The sequence below is a fragment of the Petromyzon marinus genome, chromosome 6 (genome assembly GCF_048934315.1).
Source record: "Petromyzon marinus isolate PM22_M1 ecotype Great Lakes invasive population chromosome 6, UKy_Petmar_22M1.pri1.0, whole genome shotgun sequence".
Taxonomy (NCBI): Eukaryota; Metazoa; Chordata; class Hyperoartia; order Petromyzontiformes; family Petromyzontidae; genus Petromyzon; species Petromyzon marinus.
This window is the reverse complement of record NC_133672.1, coordinates 15,646,876-15,666,922: the sequence shown is the minus strand read 5'-3', so window position 1 is coordinate 15,666,922 and position 20,047 is coordinate 15,646,876. Positions and strand designations below refer to the sequence as shown.

The window sequence follows — 20,047 nt, the reverse complement described above, 5'->3', positions numbered from 1 at the left end:
GTACACCATCTCACAAAAGTTGACACGAGGTTTCCCCAGACGCACACAACCTACCAAAACTCAACCAATATTACAAAAAAAATTTTTTATAAATAAAATTAAATGGTGCTACATCGATGCACAGAGAAGGAAAATTTAGGGCCAAAAAGGAAACATTAATAAAACATGCTCTCTTCATTTAGGTCGCAGTGCTCCGAGATCCGACGATCTGATAGGCGCGGCGGCCCTTTGATGAATGGCAGTGCATTTTTAAAACCACCACGACGGCCAAGGCCCCTGGTAGGGAGGAGGCAGTGGCGGGTGGTAGCAGACATGTGCCACCCTGGGAGTGTACATGCAGGTGCAAAGAAATTCACAGACCTACAGGGGTCCCCCCCCCCCTCCCCAAATCAAACTCTAGCCACCATTCCTTCCTCAGACAGCCATCACACGATGGGAAATTTGGCAGCAAGAACCCCCCCCCCCCCACGTCCCCAACCCCCCCGTTTCCCCTGTGGTGCCCGGCTTCCCACGTTCACTTTGAAAATCGGCCGCTTTCTTGCCGTACTCTCGTCGAGCTGGTTCCTGGCATCGTTTTTTACGTTTCCCTCGGAGAGAACAGCGAGCGCGTTAATGTCAAAACTATAAAAAAAAACAAATCAATCGTGATCTGCAAACATTACTTTCACTTTGTGCACACTATTCTAACCATTCTTTGCCTTTATAGCCTGAAGCAGTGTTAATACGAGACGGCACGATGCACCAGAGCAGATTCAAATAGATTATCGCATCGAATCACGAGTGTTAGAATTATTGGCGCCGTTTGTAAATTATATTCAATACACTTATGTTTAAGGACAATAAAGCGAGCAAAACTACAAAGGCAGAGAGCAGATAATATATTATTTAATCAAATAACCAAATGACCATTTGTTAAATGCCCAGGACAAGACCTGTACCATGCCTATAAATTCGTATAACATTTTAAAAAGAGATTCACCCCCCCCATTTAAGTATTTAAAAAGGTTCTTTAAACATTAGTAAATCCTAGACATCCGACCAAATAAACATTGGACTAAATCTTGACAAAGCTTTCGTGACTGCAGGAATTCATATTAGTTGGGTCTTTCGGCAAGTCACGTAGATATTTTCTTTGAACCTAACGAAAAATAACAAACAAAAACTACGACGTTTCGATCGCAACACGAGTGTCCGTGATCAGGAAGATGACGACGACTAACGCTTTTGTTGCGATCGTTATTTTCTTTGAACACATCTACGTGACTTTACCGAAAGACCCAAAGGATAAACATTGGACTCTTGCCATATCACCAGCACAATTCATGTTCACAGTGCACTCCTTTCAAATCCAAAATCAAGACAAATGTATTTTACCAGCATCTCAGCCACACAGGGCCCCCAAGCCCCTCAACCCTCTCTGAACCCCTGGCTGAGCGCAAACTCCCTCTCCCACAGGTATCCGGTGACAGCGCAGTGCTCGGAAACCTCACACCACTATCTCCCTTTTTAGCGCTGCGACCTCAGCAGACGCTACCTGCGAGCAGACCACCCTTCTGTTCCATCACGTCTCTCAACACAACTGCAAGTTCATCAAAACAAGCCTCGTTAAATTGGGCAATCTCCCCAGCTAGCCTTGTGTTTCACGTCGGGAAAGATAATCTACACTCACTAAAAAGCACACCAATTCGCACTGCCAGACAGTGGCCCTCCTCCCCAAAAAAAGGGCCGAGGGCTCCATTTCAAAAATTAACACACTTAAACCATTGTTGAAAAACTGTCAAGTGTGGAATGCCTTCCACTTTGGCAGAGGGTACAACTAATATTTTTCGGCAAGTGCCTTTATAGCCTGCAAGCCCCCCCAAGGGTGGACAAATGTTACGTGTTTACTGCAGGTAAATGAAAAACAAACCTGAAAGACAAGTAAAATAATGAACCTTCGCCAGGAAGTGGCAAGAATGCGCAAGACCTGCCGCCACCACTGACCCCGGGAAATTCTTTCCCAGCAGTAAAGAGCAGCGCAGTGGAGGCCCAAGCCCGAGGGTGTTTGTTGGCAGTCACAAAGCACATGGCCAAGCTTTCCATGGATTTAGAGGATGGCCGAATTCAGACAGGGGATCAGACACGGATCACAGACTCGGGTTGATGACGGTGCCAGTCTGCCAGGCCAAAATGGGCGCAGCACCATCCGCACATCATCGCCAATGCTGGCACACAGTTTTTAATCTTTTAATTTGCAGACACTGTGCTTACACAATGCATTAAACAGATTGAGTTAAACACAAGGCGCTCCTAAACGTAATATAAACTGCCACTTTCGTTATGCGATATAATTCAACCGCTGACTACTGCACAACTAGATGGAAAATATTTATCTAAATCTTTTCTTTCTAGGTGAAGTAGTACAATACAGCGGGGGTTAACACATATGCTTTGAACCCAGTGACCCGAGTTTGATTGCAGGCCATGGCAAATGAGATGTCAACTGGTCCAGGGGTCCCCCCTTTGACCAACCTGCACTAAACAGCATGGTGAGGTATGATCAACCATCTCACCTCATAACTGACATAGGGAGGTTTTCCTCCAATAGATTGCTAAGGGGCTGAAATTGATGTAATTGTTATATGAACTAGCAGCCCACACATCCATTGGATCTGACCATCCATCCCTCCTACCTGCGAGATAACTTTATATATAGTAAAATAACCATTTACAGCAACGTGTCAATCGATTGCTGGATAAAGGGACTTCATCCTACCGAACGAGTAATGGGGATGTTGAACGAGCAGTAACGACGTGGGATACCAGTAACATCACCACCAAGTACAGGTGCTTTGAGATCGCAGCACCCAGCCGGACAATTGACCCAGGTTATCCAGCTAGAAAATTTGAGGAAATAGTACAATATGGATTTTGTGTACGTGAGTGGACCGGTGGCTCGGCAGTTAGCGCACGGTGATTCCCAGCTATAACTTCCGTGACAGATTTTTTTTTTCACCAAGTCACACTAATCAGCATGGTGAAGTATGGTCAAACGACACCCTAACCCCACCCCCCCATGGCAGGGCAAAGGGCTTCATCAGTCGCTTAAAGCACTATCAAATAGCCACATTCACAATGCATCGCCGTGTACAAATAAAGGGCAAATACATTTACGAAAAAAAATATGAACAGCTGTGCTTTATTGCAAAGTAGGAAATCATACATGCAGTCGTAAATCATGCCCAACGAGGTTTTACTTTTTCCCACGCTCCCATGCCAGAGCCGTGCCCGCGTGCCTGTTCGGGCGAGCCACGACAGGTCTCTGCCCCTTCTGCAGCCGGCACGGCACCACCTCCAGCCGAGCCTCCACCAGGCGCAGACGCCCTGCCAGGAAATCACGCCAGTTGACCTCACACCCCCCCCCCTTCACTCCCGATAAACTTAATCTCGAGACGGGACAGATGTGGCCAAAACATACAAGGGGGTTAGAGTTTAGCGGTCAGACTAAGGTATAGCATATTCCCCCACCCCCACTGCTCCTCCACCTCCACCCCCATGGTGCAAGGGCACGCTGGGCAACGGGCCTCATTTGTCAACTCGAAACGAGGCGCCTCTGTTTATGTTAGCAACAGCTGTAGAAGCCTGCCCTGCCAGAGGAATCCAGCAAATTTATTAAATTGGCTTCACAGGGCACCAATATAAAAAAACTTTAGCAGGCCGTGCAGTAGGAAGTCTGTGCCAAGAACTTCGGCAATACAATCAATCTTCAAAGCCACAAATAGAACCTGGTCAAGAGCAAGACGTTATTACATCCAATCATACAACCAAGTTTTTTTTTTAAACCCAAGTAAGCAGACGCCATTTCGAATATGAACACGTTTGAAATAAAAAATAATGAGTGCAATACCAACAATCTCAGTGCCATTAAATAATGCGTTTTACAAAGCAATTGTCACCATCAGCCACGTTCTATACATTGTTAAAATGAAGTTATACCCACAACCATTGATATCCCCCATGGTCCTGCAATGTCAAGTCAAATAATCACTCGCGAAGAAGCGAATCTTGTTGCTCCAGCTCTACGGTGGCAGTACCAAGAGGAGTGTTCTTTTTGGCTGCCATTCCATTACCAGTCTTGTCGATCATGTCCATCTGCCATCCTTGAAATCAACTCGTGCCCACAGGTGCTAGGATGGATCATTATATAAAAATCGGAGGATCACAAGAGATGGTAGCCGACTGGGGAGGCCTTCATCCAGCGTTGTACCAACCGCGCCTGAAGATGCGTGCGTTTTACAGTTGTGCCCCTCTAACAAATTTATTTTCAGCGAAAACTTTTGTACAATAGTAGTGTTGCTCATGTTCATCTTTAGCCCCACTTTGCAGACATTTCTCAAGTTATTTCATAATTTCCTGTAATTCATTACAATCTGCTATTATAATAACTACGTAGGCAATCAAATCAAAGTTGGTTAATCCTTTACCATTTTTGTCTGCACCTATTTCTCGAATTCAATTTTAAAATCTCTAACTTCTCGTGTGTTGCAGGGGAACAGCCTTCACGATTGAGCATGTGTACGTTTGTTTCTTCATGTAATCTCACGTGTTATTCCTTTAAATCGCAAAAGCGAGTTAAAATACACTGGCACACCCCGTGCGAGTCCTTCTGCAATATGCATACATTAAGCACAAATTCACGTCAAATCTGTCACTCATTAAATGCAGACGAGTTCATTTTCCTGGCCAAATTAATTTGAGAGTCAAAGAATGTGAACATTGGGTTTTCATCAACTTCAAGGGGCGTGGCATGAGTGTGGGAAGAAATTCGAAATAAAATGTTTTACACAAAAGGCAGACGAACATGCCCGGGCATGCCCCAACTTCAAAATCAATGGAAAGGGGGGGGGGTGTAGATTTTGACAAACCATTGCAAAGAAATGCATATCAGCTGCACAACCATCAGCATACTGCCACTCTTCAACGGCCACATTCCTGCACAAGCAGGCCAGCAGTCGAGAGGTGCTACGAAAAACTGTCAACGGCACGTCAAACACCACCACAGCGGTGCTATCAGGAAAAACACCTCTTCAACGAGCCGCTTCTTTATTTAAACAGTTCCTTGCAAGGACCACCACCACCTGCAATGGTGGAATCTGTAAGCGTCTACAAGGATATGGTATGGCATTGCTATTTATAAATGAAAGGCATGAACAATTATCAATTTTTTTTTAAACCCACGGGGCACGTGTGAACGTGTGTGTAAATGTAGGACACTCAATACATGTAGTCAAGATGTCAACCAATGCCCTCATTAGACACTGTTCACATGTTCCCAGGGCCAAACACAAAGTCAAACTTTGATTTCAAAATCCAACTGTCTCACTTGGTGGAATTTGGCGATGCACCTTCAGTTCCCATTGTGCAGAGATCATAAAGAGCTCAAGGGAATGGATTAGGCCTCAAGCCTGGTCCCTTTGTCACAGCAGCACAATGAGGTCACAGCAAGGTCCGCCAGGCCTCATTCTAAAGTCATGCATGTAACAAAATAAAATGTTGCAGTGTCATTTCCTTTCCGCCAAATCCCTTTTAACAATGTCTTTTCACCAGCCAGTGCTCTTCTGAACAGGAAAGCCATTATCATCCCTGTGGCAAGTAAAACACCTCTGCAAATTGTCTCACACCCTTCCTATAAAGTAGCACCGTGCCATAAATGGCATCGCTGTGCACACCTTCACACAAAGCCGTTGAATTGTAGGATATCATTAAGGAGATCAACAAACAGCAGATACCCGAGTAAATTAGGCTGGCAACAAAGTGTCAGGGGGCACACCTGCTGCTGGATGTGTGGGACTGCAGACATTTACAGCACCTAGGCAAAGAGAGGGAACAATGCCACCGTACCCGCTTCTCCCTTAAAAAATTAACCCAGGGGAGCTCACCGGAATGTTGTGGAGTGTCCCCTACATGCTAGGGAATGCCACCCTATATTCATAGTGCAAGACCTGGCCTACAAGTTACCAGACATTTTCTGATTATTTATACACTGGATGAATCCGATGAGCTATAAAGCTCTTTCACAGGATGTCCAATAGGGGCAGGTCATAACGTGACAACAGAAAAACAGGTAGTGTTATGCCACTGCTGGATGAGGACCTCCCCATACTGTGCAAGTCCATAATGGTTACTTTAGCACACGTCAATTCAGATCACGGGGGGAGAGGGAAAGTTGGAGGTGGTTAGTATAGTAGTTCAATGGTTTTTGCTGCCCATTAGATATCACCGTAGACTATCACAACCAGTTTCGCATGGTGATCGCCCATTCAAATACTATCAAGGCTCAATCAGGCTTGGTTGCCAGGGTCTAATAAAATTAGGTGCATTAAAGGGAATTGGTCACAGGCCAGCTATTAAGAAGCTTTGCTTTATTGCCAAAGGCCAAAGTTTGTACTCTTAAGAATAAAAGCTTTTCAAAGCATACGCCAACAGGTGCATTTACAGGTTTTTTTTATGCACAAGAATAAACATTTCCCCAAAAATGTTCCTGCATAATTTTCCAAAAATCCATAATAAATGTCATAATTTTAATTCCACTTCCAGTCCGTTTACAAATAGCAACCACTGCATCTTCATTCAAAAAAACTGGCATATTCAACTTTAAAGTATTTTGTTGCCATCCATTAGTCTTACGTAGCTTTTGCTCAAGCCAAGTTGCAGATGAACTGAAGGTAAAGGTAGAGTAGTCTGCACCTTCATGAGCAGCAATCTTCGATTAGCTTGCATGCTGGGAGAGCTACAAGAGAATCACCACATGCAGCCACATTCCCCACCACGTGCCTCAGCAGGCAATCGGTCTTCAAAATCACGGGCCGCAAGTAGAAAGGTATTACACAAAACAAGTGTCTTAGGGTTCAGACTCATCTTCGGTGACTCAACGGTTTGTCAGTCAGGGCCACTATTCGACTAATGAAAATACGCGTTTTCTAAATTCCGGTGCCGGTAGCAAAGGGGGTAACACGAATCCCCAACATACGAGTAAAAGGCACGACACACGTGCGTGTGTTATTACACACAATCCGACCTTAAAATAAATATCCGTTGATTGATGAATTGACACCTCGTTGTGTTAATCATTTTCTAACTTCCGTCAACTTCACACAGTTCCATCACTCACTCATTCAAATGTTTCATAAATCACTGCAACTAGATTCCCTTCCTCTCCGTCAAAAATCACCAGGGGCAGCCAAAGATAAAAAAAACACAAAAACCCAACAAAAAGCTGGAAAGGAAGAGCAAAAATGTTAGGTCCGAGGTCACGCTGAATGGCCACCTTTAAACGTCGTTAGCTTATCCGCATGAACAGCAAAGCAAACAGCTGTTCCCACCCCCACAGCAGGCAGGTGCTGCCCAAAGTGGCAAGCCGCGACAAAAAAGCGGCAAAACACGGTGGCCCAAACACAGGGCTCTATACCCCGACTTATAAATCGTAATAATTCCATTTATATAGCGTTTTTCATCAAGGATCTCAAAGCGCTGTACAGGACACCGCAACAGCAGACTCGGCATCAAAATAATGGTATTATAAATTTTAAGAATCAATTTGCTACCACACGACCATGTAAACTCCGCCGCTCAATACCATGTCTAATGCGACACAAACGGGATTGTGTTTATTTTATATATACTGCCGCTGCCCGCGTATCTGCGTGTGGCATTTGTCAGCACGCACGAATCCGATGCGGGTGACGTCATTACGCAGAGGTGCGCAGTGACGTCACCGCCGTGCACTTGCCAGCCCGCGTGTCAGCCAGCCAAACTTTGTTTCACAACTGTAAACGGAATAAATCTTCAAATCTGTGACTTGGCACAAGAAATCACACACACACACTGGCTTCCAAATATTGTCAATGGTCTTAATTCGCCATCAACCATAAGACAGGGCACAGCAGGAATTAAACAAAGCTGGCCAAGGGGTAGAAGAGAAGTGGGTACGACCACCACCAGGTCTCACACGGATTCTCATCATATGCACACATTAAGGGACACGGGGGACTGACTTCACCTCGCTCCATCCCTGGAAGGGGGGGGGACACACGAGAATGAGCTGCCCATTCACGTAGGGAATTAGAAGGGCTTATTCAATGTTCTGCCATCTATGTCCATTATATACCCCCCCTCACCCCCTCTAGCCTTTTCGCAGGGTCTCACATTTGCCATTCAGAGCGGGCCACTGGGAGGTGCCTCACTGCTCCGCGCTTTTGCGCAAGCGGCTCAAACTCACTGCGCTCATTGGTGTAATTGTTTCGCAAGTGTGCTCAATGCTCTGTAATTGGAGCGTGATTAAGTGTATAATTGGCACACGATTAAGCACTACATCAATACAGTCCTTGCATGTACAATGACACTAGCCAAGCCACCACCTTGCCAAGCTCAAAGGAGAGCGACGAGCAGGGTTCGGGGTTGGCAGACGGTGGGGGCACTGGGGCCAAGGAGACACTGGGTCAGAGCATCAGGGTGACCCAACGAATGGTGTGCCCATTCACTGGCACAGGGTCGACATGACCATGTTGGGAACAGCTACACAACACCAACATACTAATGCTACTGCAAATTACTACAGTAAACACATGAATGCTAAACGACACTTCCACGCCCGCACGGTGGTGAAATGCACCACAGTATAATTACAGATATAATAAAGGCCGACTATAAACACGAAGTACATGACATGATGGGAGATATGCACTTCTAAATCTGGATTGAAAACTCATTTCTTTAGAACGGCTTTGTTTAGTTTGTCGTCCTTCAACCGCACATCCGATTTGCAACAGTTGGCTACGTACGGTGCAAAAGTACAACACCCATACAATGCACAGTACAGACGTACTCCCCTACAATATAAAAACTGTACAAATACAGATCCGGCTTAATGAACAGTTAATTTTGTGCATCACTCCACACCCAATTAGCCCAGGGTTCCATCCACACCCAGGCCAAGCTTCACTAAATGCATTATACACTACTTGCAGTAATTCTTCATGTCTGTCAATTCAAGAAAAAAAAGTGACACTGGAAAGATGGACACGCAGTGAACTGTATCTTCCATACACTTAGTCCGCTCCTAAGAACCTCAAAACATGTGACCACGAGACCGAGTGCGAGATCTGGACCCTAGGTGCCCAAGGAGACTTAAAGACCTCGCAACCCCCAAGATACTGGTACACCCAGATTCCGAGACCAAAGGGTCTTCCAAGACCCTGTGCACTGGGGGATACTATAACACCCAACTGAACAACAGCGGCAACAGCTGCAGCGTCCGACCCCCAAGCAACTCACCGGCCATGCGAAGTGGAAGGGCACGGTAATGCGGCCAGTGGTCCCGTGCTGCTGCGGGGTCAGGCGGAAAGAGTTTCCACCGAGGACGCGGCTGGAGCCCGATCCGAAGGTGCAGGGCCCGTCCCCCGAGGCGCGCGTCTTATACTCCTTGAGGCACACGCGGGCGTAGGTGTCACACTCGTCCCGGCCACAGCGGCCATCGGGGGCCCTCTCGCCGTCGCAGCACGTGCCGCGCATCGTCTCGCCGAGCGCGTTTTGCACGGAGGTCACCTGCAGCTCGAAGTAGCCGGAGCCACGGCACACCTGGGATGGAAAGAGTGGCATAGGGAAGACAGACGTTTGAGTAAGTGTCAATCTGGGTTTATTTACATTCGCCGAGTAGAGGTGCCTCTTAAGGGTTAAGCGACCAGCAGCAAAACAGCAACACCATTGGAGTTGTGATGAGAGACGAGTCGTTTCTCGAATTGAGCAAGGTTGTACGGAGCTGGAGGAAAGAATTATTCCTTTCACACAGCCATGATCGATCTACTGCTGTTGGGTGAAGGCACCCCCCCCCCCCCAGCCATTGCCAAATCGCACACGCACATCATCGTAATCTCCTTTTTAAAAAAATGTTTACGAACATTATTTTTTAGGCAGAGCTGTTCCCTCCACTCAAGGCACCGCCGCGGTTTCTCGACCCCTGGGCCGAAGACCAGAGGGTTCTCGTCCACAGGCTGCGTGGCGTGGATATCGGTGCAGGAGGCATTGCTCCGTGTGGGCGAGGGGAAATGCCACCCACCCCACATTGTGGCGACAAAAAAGAAAACCCTCCACAAAACTTGCGCGCAGCACGAAACCAAAATGCCTTATTATTAAAAAACCACCTACATCATGGGACCTCCTTTGCCAGGTACCAAAATATGAGAATAGGTTTTCCCCTTTTTATCTGGCAACACAGGTGTTGCGATGTTAAAACACCAAAATGAAACCTATTACATGGAATCATGTTTGCATTAACCACAGTACTTGTGGTCAGAATGCAAACAAAAAGGAACTCTGATAATATATACATTGTATTCTCTGGTCTAACACCGTTTTGAGACTAAAGGAAGCTGTCTCTGGTGTGGACCAATCGGTTTCAAAGACAATGCACAGAGTATATTTTTCCTTGTAAAAAGGGTTTCAGTTTGGCGTTTTAACAATTCAACACAGCCGTTTTGTTGCCGGAAAAATGGGAAAACCTATTCTCATTAAAAACACCGTCGACTTTAAGGAGGCGTCGTGGGACATGCGATCTCGGATTCGGGAACCACTGGGGTAGGTTGGAGCGTTGGTGGAGAGGGCCAGGATGGATGTAATCGGTGTGGGTTAGATTATAAACAAATCAACCATCGGAGAGCCGCACGTATTGGGGAGAGGGGGGGGTGTGGACGAGGCTCTCATCCAGCAGTGGAGTGATACAAGGACTGTGCATATCTCATTCATCTTCCCGTACTCTGGATTACACAAATTTGAGCCCGGAAAGTAAGGCGCAAACGCTGCCACACCTGTGCCCGTGGTAACAGAAAAAAATCGCTACAAATCTGTTCTCGCACCGGATTATAAGACGCAGCCATCACCACCAACAACTTTTTTAGAGGGGAGAAAGGCGCGTCTTATAATCCTTTCCCTGGTGTTGCACGTGTACAATGAAATATCGCCGTGTAGGGGTGGAAAAGAACCACCTCACACACGTTTGTTACGACACACACGTGTATAACGACACCACACACACACACGTGTCCCAGCACTATAACACCACACGTGCATAACGACACCACACACACACACGTGTCCCAGCACTGTAACACCACACGTGTATAACGGCACACCATACACACACGTGTCCCAGCACTGTAACAACACACGTGTCGGCGTACAGTAACGGCGCACGTGCGATCGCCACCACGCCACACTACTTACCGACCCCTTTGCAACCAAGTGGTAATGGTTATTAAAACGGTTCAACAAATATTGGTTTGTCGTCGCTATCACGCGGGCTGTGTCTGTGCAGGGGAGGCACTTCATTCGCACGGACAAAAACAACATCTGTACCCGTTGTTGTTATTATTACTTCGGAAGAAAAAAGTATAAACTTTGTTTTTTTTTCTAAACTTAACGCTTCCCCCCCCACCCCCCTGCAAAACAAAAGGGGTCACGCGGTTTTTTTTGGTTGGCAATGTGCACTCGCAAACACTCGCGTTACCACACTCGACACACACACACAACACCAACAACGATTCCCCCCCCCCCCAAACACAACACCGCGTGTACAAACTAAATAAATCAAAGGCCGCCACACGCCTCGCACCTATCAGCTAAGCAAGTCGTTGTGGGCACCACCCCCGTGCATCGTTAGAGACTCGTGTTGAGAGTGCTCATCAGATTCTCCCATGTGGTTTTAAAAAAAACACACACACGTGTATTTAACAACAACAACAAAGTTTAATGTATTAAAGCCATCGCGGTGCGGTTACAGGCCACGGATGGCGCTTCGCATTAAGCGAGTGGGCACGCAGGACAGCCAAGCCGGCGTGTGTAGCTGTAGAAGACAGCCAGCGTGTGTGTATCTGTAGCTGTACAAGACAGCCAGCGTGTGTGTATCTGTAGCTATAGAAGACAGCCAGCGTGTGTGTATCTGTAGCTGTAGAAGACAGCCAGCGTGTGTGTGTGTGTACCTATAGACAGCCAGCGTGTGTGTATCTGTAGCTGTAGAAGACAGCCAGCGTGTGTGTATCTGTAGCTGTAGAAGACAGCCAGCGTGTGTGTATCTGTAGCTGTAGAAGACAGCCAGCGTGTGTGTATCTGTAGCTGTAGAAGACAGCCAGCGTGTGTGTATCTGTAGCTGTAGAAGACAGCCAGCGTGTGTGTATCTGTAGCTGTAGAAGACAGCCAGCGTGTGTGTATCTGTAGCTGTAGAAGACAGCCAGCGTGTGTGTATCTGTAGCTGTAGAAGACAGCCAGCGTGTGTGTGTGTGTGGCTGTAGAAGACAGCCAGCGTGTGTGTGGCTGTAGAAGACAGCCAGCGTGTGTGTGGCTGTAGAAGACAGCCAGCGTGTGTGTGGCTGTAGAAGACAGCCAGCGTGTGTGTGGCTGTAGAAGACAGCCAGCGTGTGTGTGGCTGTAGAAGACAGCCAGCGTGTGTGTGGCTGTAGAAGACAGCCAGCGTGTGTGTGGCTGTAGAAGACAGCCAGCGTGTGTGTGGCTGTAGAAGACAGCCAGCGTGTGTGTGGCTGTAGAAGACAGCCAGCGTGTGTGTGGCTGTAGAAGACAGCCAGCGTGTGTGTGGCTGTAGAAGACAGCCAGCGTGTGTGTGGCTGTAGAAGACAGCCAGCGTGTGTGTGGCTGTAGAAGACAGCCAGCGTGTGTGTGGCTGTAGAAGACAGCCAGCGTGTGTGTGGCTGTAGAAGACAGCCAGCGTGTGTGTGGCTGTAGAAGACAGCCCGCGTGTGTGTATCTGTAGCAGACAGCCCGCGTGTGTGTATCTGTAGCTGTAGAAGACAGCCAGCGTGTGTGTATCTGTAGCTGTAGAAGACAGCCAGCGTGTGTGTATCTGTAGCTGTAGAAGACAGCCAACGTGTGTGTATCTGTGTAGCTATAGAAGACAGCCAGCGTGTGTGTAGCTATAGAAGACAGCCAGCGTGTGTGTATCTGTAGAAGACAGCCAGCGTGTGTGTGGCTGTACAAGACAGCCAGCGTGTGTGTGGCTGTACAAGACAGCCAGCGTGTGTGTGTAGCTGTACAAGACAGCCAGCGTGTGTGTGTAGCTGTACAAGACAGCCAGCGTGTGTGTGTAGCTATAGAAGACAGCCAGCGTGTGTGTGTAGCTATAGAAGACAGCCAGCGTGTGTGTGTGTAGCTGTAGAAGACAGCCAGCGTGTGTGTGTGTGTGGCTATAGAAGACAGCCAGCGTGTGTGTGTGTGTGTAGCTATAGAAGACAGCCAGCGTGTGTGTGTGTGTAGCTATAGAAGACAGCCAGCGTGTGTGTGTAGCTATAGAAGACAGCCAGCGTGTGTGTGTGTAGCTATAGAAGACAGCCAGCGTGTGTGTGTGTAGCTATACAAGACAGCCAGCGTGTGTGTGTGTAGCTATACAAGACAGCCAGCGTGTGTGTAGCTATAGAACACAGCCAGCGTGTGTGTGTAGCTATAGAACACAGCCAGCGTGTGTGTGTGTAGCTATAGAACACAGCCAGCGTGTGTGTGTGTAGCTATAGAACACAGCCAGCGTGTGTATATCTGTGTAGCTATAGAACACAGCCAGCGTGTGTATATCTGTGTAGCTATAGAACACAGCCAGCGTGTGTATATCTGTGTAGCTATAGAACACAGCCAGCGTGTGTATATCTGTGTAGCTATAGAACACAGCCAGCGTGTGTATATCTGTGTAGCTATAGAACACAGCCAGCGTGTGTATATCTGTGTAGCTATAGAACACAGCCAGCGTGTGTATATCTGTGTAGCTATAGAACACAGCCAGCGTGTGTATATCTGTGTAGCTATAGAACACAGCCAGCGTGTGTGTGTAGCTATAGAACACAGCCAGCGTGTGTGTGTGTAGCTGTAGAAGACAGCCCGCGGTTCATTCGGCACGAACCCGGCACAGCTGGGCGAGTAGCAGGAGTAGGAAGATCCCTGCAGGGAGCAGGGCGCCCATGCTGCTGCTGCTGTCCCGGCGCGTCGGTCTCTACTCCTCGTCCGCGTCTCTCTCTCTCTGCAGCATGCGCGGCACGGGGGGGGGGTGTAGGGGGAGTCCCTCTCTCTACCACCAACCCCTTTCAAGTCTGCCTCCACACGGGTGATGATGGAGGGGGTGGGTTATCCGACCGGCAGTGGAAGCAACACCAGCAAAGGTTGGTGGTGGTGGTAGAGTAGCCGAGTGGAAGCTTGCAGGAAGCCTGAAAGAAGCTGATGATGTTGTTGTTGTTGATGGTGGTGGTGTTGGTTATGTTGGTTGTGGTGGTGGTGGCGATGCTGGCGAGGAGGATGGGATCCGTGGCTGATGCCACCGGATGGCTGTGTAGAGTGCTGGGTGTGTGTGCCGGGGGGCGCGTCTTACGTGCGGCGCTGTGACGCGCCCTCCATGCATAACTTATGCGGGGACCAGCGTCCTCCCCTCCCAACCTCCCACGGCGACTCGATGAATTAAAAAAAAGAGATTCAAGGTAGCGAATCGATTCGCCATCATCAGCAACCCATGGTAAATCTACTACTGCTGGATGAAACTTACACCCCGCACCTCCCTCCAAAGCTGTCGCACATCTCTCATCATTCCACGATGCAACGATTAAATCCACCCAGCCACCTCCACACAAGAGCCGAATTTGATTTTTTTTCATCGAGATAAAATTTAGGACCGGCGAGGATTGTTTTTTTTATATAGTAGAGTGCTGTGTGTAATAAATACAGTGGCGTTCATTCTAATACGCGCGATTGGAATTATGTATCGCGAGCATTGTGAATTGATATTAATCGATTAATCTTTACACCCCACGTGGAGCGAGGTGACTGCGACTTTATTGACTCAACCACACAAACAATACGACAGCGTTCGTCGTACCCAACTCGAATATTAACACCTGGATATTCATGACGTTTATTGGTTTCGATTAAGTTAATTGAATGAAATTCTAAAATAGCCTATTGCTTGGACCTCGCATGATTTTTTTTGTTGTTGTTTGTTTTTCGCCTCCAAAAAAAAAGCATTTTCAGTTTCATTTATTTGGTATAGCCCTGTGAGTCATTGGGCTCTTGAATCGGGTGCAACCGCAACAAACAAAAAACATGAACAAGAAAACATCTTAAAGTGACTATGCGCAAACCGAAAAATCCCGTGTGTTTGTTGAATTACCTTGGGCGTTAATTAAAAATCCGAGTTCTGCACGTGTGAGCAATGTCACGGCACTGGTGATTTAAGTCCGCTTTGTAGCCGCTTATCTCAGGGGATTTACCCCCAACTGGCTCAGCAGCGGAGAAGAAGAACCCGTTTGCGCCAGCCTGCAATGAAACGCGCCAGTCCTGTCCCAGCAAACACGCAACATTGGGCCCAACGTTGTTCCAACGTCAATCAACGTTGGCGCAACGTTGCACGCTTGCTGGAGCGTGATGTAAAAACAATCACAAAATTGCACGCGTTTGATGGAGAACGAATGCAACTCACAAATAAACACGTGCTTCATTTCTTCATAAGCACAATGTTTCAGGTGGCAGTGCAGTGGAATGTTGTTGATTACACACGCCGGAAAACTGAGTCAATCAGCTCGTCGGTGCTGCTGCAGGTGCTGGCTGGGTGGCTCTCTCAAGTGGCAGGATCGTGACGGATGGTGACAGCTTTGGGATGGGAGGCCCTCATCCAGCTGCTGATTACGACGAGAAACGTTCGAGCCATACATCTGCAGAGGTGGAACGTCTGAAAAACAAACGGGGTATAGAATACCTGGTAAGGAATCTGAAATAAGAACCCTTAATTTGCCATGCACAGTAATAGAGCGCATGGTACACAAGACACGAGAGCAGGGTGTCCTAAACTACAGTCCTCGCGACCCACAATGAGGCTTTCCCCGTTTACCAATTTACTGTCATTCAAATAACAAATGCAGCACGTGCACGCTGCACGAGCCCGAATATTGTTAAACACGTCCCACGTGACGCGCTTAGTAATTAACGTTGTTTGCATCACGTGGAACACGTGTACACACGCACGCAAACTGAGATCTCAATTTTTATTTGATTTGGCTCTCCAGTAACGCAGAGTTAATTGCTTAGCGCTCCACGTGGCACGTGTTTAACAATCGGGCGCATGCAGCGTGGAAGGACTTAATCTTTATATGAATCGGAGTAAATTGGTAAAGGCGGAAATACATAGTAGCGTGGTGGTTGGTCGCGACGATTGGAGTTTGTAAAACTCTGCTCTCGAGCAGATGGTAAATTCCGGCTTCCTAACAGGCAAACACGTTACTTGATAATGCTGCTGCTGCGTTGGCCGTGGTGCACACGCATAATGAACAAACAAAAAACACTCAACATATAATGGACGACGTTTCGGTCGATGGCCCTTCATAGCACAGAAGGGTCATTGCCCGATACGTCGGGGATTTATTTATTTATTTTAAGGCAGTGTTATTGACGAATTTGCTTTTGTTGTTTGGTAAACACGGATGAAAAAGCGACCACAGCGCGCCCCCTTTCTGTTAAAGCGATTATATCACGCTACTGAGAGCTGGAGTTCAAAAGAACTCACAAACAACTTGTGAAAGACCCAACGGGGAAGATCCCTGGGTTTGATCCCTTCACGAAGCTCATGGTCCACCCTAAATCGCATTCGCACACACCATGGCAGGTGCGGACACATGATGCACAAATAAAACATTAAAAAAACCTCTCCAGTGTCCGAGTATGGTCGTCCAGAACAGACCGCGCAACATATAACGACGCAATGCCCGATCCACACGTACGAAAGAGACATTAAAGCGATACACTCCGCTGGTTCCTGACGCGGTTTGTCTGGCTTGACCACCTGAATGTGAATTTGAAGCTGTTGCGCTGATTCTACGTCAGCCGTACGAAAGGAGAAAAGTAGAATAATAGGGGTTTCCCCCTTTTTTTCCGGCAACAAAACTGAAACCTTTTACAAGGAATCATGTCTGCATTAACCACAATACTTGCGGTAAAAAAATGCAAACAAAAAAAACTGATAATATATGCATTGTCCTTGAAACTGATTGGTTCACCCCAGAGACGGCTTTCTTTTGAGCCTCGTCTCAATTGGTGCTAGACCAGAGGACGCCAAAGGCGTACAGCTCAAAGACAATGCACTAGCAAAGTAATGAGGGCTCGGGGTAAGCATCTACATCATTAGTCCTCCTTTGCCAGTACCAAGAAAAGTAGAGTGTAGACTTTATTCAGAAAGCATGTGACCTCATTGAAGGCTCGAAGAACTTTATATGAAATTGAGAATCGAGTTTTTTATTTATTGATATAGGTCGAACGCAGGGCCGGATTAAGATTTTGTAGACCCCCTGGGCTACAGGTATTGTGAGGCCCCCAGTAATATTTTCAAAAGGAAAACAAAGTTAAAGAAAAAAATAATGTATTTTTACAAGGCTAACAACAAATAAAATTCAGCATTCACAAATGAAATAACTTTTCACTTAATCTCTGGAGGCCCTCCAACTGGCGGAGGCCCCCTGGGCTGCAGCCCCTAAAGCCCCGTGCCTTAATCCGGCCCTGGTCGAACGGAAGCGCAGTGATTTGCGTGACCACACCATAAACCAGGTCACACGAGTTTGATAACTGAACCCGGATAATCTCAGTGGCGGGACTGATCTGAATCACACCTTCACCAATCTCCCATGATCCCCGCGACGTGAGGAGACTCATTCAAAACGATAATACACGCCAACATGTTTTAATCTGAAATATCTGCAGGTGTTGCTCACGTACTAAATGACTGCCCTGTAATATTTGGGCGCGCACGAAAAACCCAGTCGCTTGCGCTTATGGAGGAGGCCCCATGCACAACCGTGTTGTGGGGCGTGCCCTTGCAATTGGGATTGCACAACACTACTGCTATAAAACGTGGGCGCAGCATTAAAGAGGAGATATAATTCGCCCGAATTTTCCACATTTAATATTCATTACGATGTACATGTAGGCGGAAGGGTTGTTTTTTTTTTAAAGGGCACATTTTTTTTATTGTCGCAGCATCTGCCTCCAAACAAGCCTCCGGGTTCTCTCGCTTGCCGGAGACGCGTGCACGGGATGGCCACGGACAATTTGTGGATGACCACTTGTCCGCAGCAGTCGCAAAGTATCGCGAAAGAGAGCCCGGGCACACGACGCTCGCCCACACCAACGAGTGCGTCCGTAAACCCATTATCCCTTTCCACGCTTCACATTACACGAGTGTCCAAACGGCGCCCTCGTCGCCGCATAATCGCTGAATGATCAATCTGCCTCCCGCGGCGCAAGGCACACGCTCGCGGGGCGCCTCTTGTCGGCCGCCAATGAATTGTTTGCGAATCTGCGCCGCCGCTTCTTCTTATTATTATTTGTTTGTTTGTGCGCTCGCCTGCGCTCACGAAATGTAAAATACGCGCAAGAAATGGCCCGGCCCGCACGCACGAATGGACGCGGCCTGCACCGGGAGCCCCGGCCAAGATAAACTCGACACACGCATAAAAAGTCCGTCCTCCCCATTTCTCGCAGGGGGCCTGCACGCGTGCGATTGTAATGTTCGTCTTTTCATGCTTGCGGATCGAGAGATTCCCCCCCCCTTCCCCGCTGCACCCGAGCCGGCGTTCTTTTTGGAGGCGGAAGATGCGAGCTGCGGTGCAGCGTGCGCGCCGTGAAATTATTTGCGCGAAATTAAAGGTTCGTCTTGTCTGAGTGTGTCTGTCTGCGTACGTATGTCTGGGTATGTGTGGGAGCGCTATGAATTCCGGGGACCCGGGTTCGATTCCCGCTCACGGCCAACGGCAGTGACGGTTATTTTGAACCGGTCCTGGGCCTCCCCTAGGTCGACTCAGCCTCAAATGAGTACCTGGTGTAGTGTGTAAAACATCATCAGTGGAGAGACAAAGGCGACTGGGAGTGGTATTGGCCACCCACCCCCTAGTGAGCAGTGCCAACCTTCATTGGTGCTCGCCAACTGCACTTGCCCCAAGTCTGTTAAGGCTATAGGGGGTGGGTCTTTGTTTTGTCTGTCTAGATCAGAATGAGCGGTCAACACCATTGACGATTATTGGAATCGGTTCTGGGCTATCCCCTAGCTCAACTTAGCCTCATATGAGTGCCTGGTGCAGTGTGTAAACATCGCCAATGGGGAGACAAAGGTGGTCGTGCGTGGTGTTGGCCACCCATTATCTCTTGTACCGTGCCGCTAACAGCACTCGCAATACGGGAAACGTCGTCTTTGTATATGTTTCTCTGCGTGTGTCCATGCCCTTGATCATTCTTCGTACTTTCTCAACAGATGACACCTGAGCCAGCCACTCTCATAGCGGGTGGATACTTCTTAGGGGGTGGCTACTTGGTAGCCCCATCAGAGTCATCCTCACCTTGCCCCGTGATATTTTTTGAGATGAAGGATTTCCCCTCCCCCAAGACGTCACAGAAATGCTCAGCAAAACATGCAGACCTGATCCTGGGGGTCGGAGATCTGATCACCGTTCTTTCCCTTAATTTTAATAGGCGTGGCGCTGCAAGTTACGTTTTTGATTGAATTAAAGAGTGATTTGTGATCACGAGATACTGAGACAATTTCTATCTCGTTAGCAACCCAAGACCACCACTCATCCTTGCAGTGCCGTACGGCTCTCCGAACCTCCTAGCGAAGGCTGCGTGCGGTAAGCCTCCTCATTCTCCGACGTGGGATGTTGTCGGCCGTGGGAGTGGGCCTGTTGCTTTCTCTCAGCTAGTCGGAACACCTCATCTGTCAGCCAGGGTATATATATGGAGGCTTGGACTGCGTACGCAAAGAAACTATTGCAGCTGCATGAGCCAGTCCTGAACTTCTCCCATTTCTCCTCGGCATCAGGAGGAGGGAGGGACGAGGCCAACCTCAGCTGCAAGTGATGATGAAATTCTCGCCTGCAACTTGAATGGGGTCCTAGGTGGATACCCACCACTGCTGTGGAAGAATGGCAGGTGCATCTCACAGATGACAAGCCGATCATCAGGGGGCAAAGCAGCTCCATTGGTGCTGGTGTCAAGG

The 20,047-nt window shown here is 48.0% G+C and overlaps 1 protein-coding gene across 1 annotated transcript in view; it reads right to left on the bottom strand.

The window, feature by feature from the left end:
• The window catches only part of JAG1 (jagged canonical Notch ligand 1), a 38,158-nt gene extending 23,530 nt beyond the window's left edge, over positions 1-14,628 (bottom strand). The window contains exons 1-2 of the mRNA XM_032947710.2: positions 13,931-14,628; positions 9,313-9,615 (exon numbers count right to left, since the gene is read on the bottom strand). Coding sequence (XP_032803601.2) covers positions 9,313-9,615; positions 13,931-13,990 — 363 coding nt within the window. The 5' untranslated portion in view covers positions 13,991-14,628. The remainder of the gene's footprint in view (positions 1-9,312; positions 9,616-13,930) is intronic.
• Positions 14,629-20,047: the final 5,419 nt, after the last annotated feature.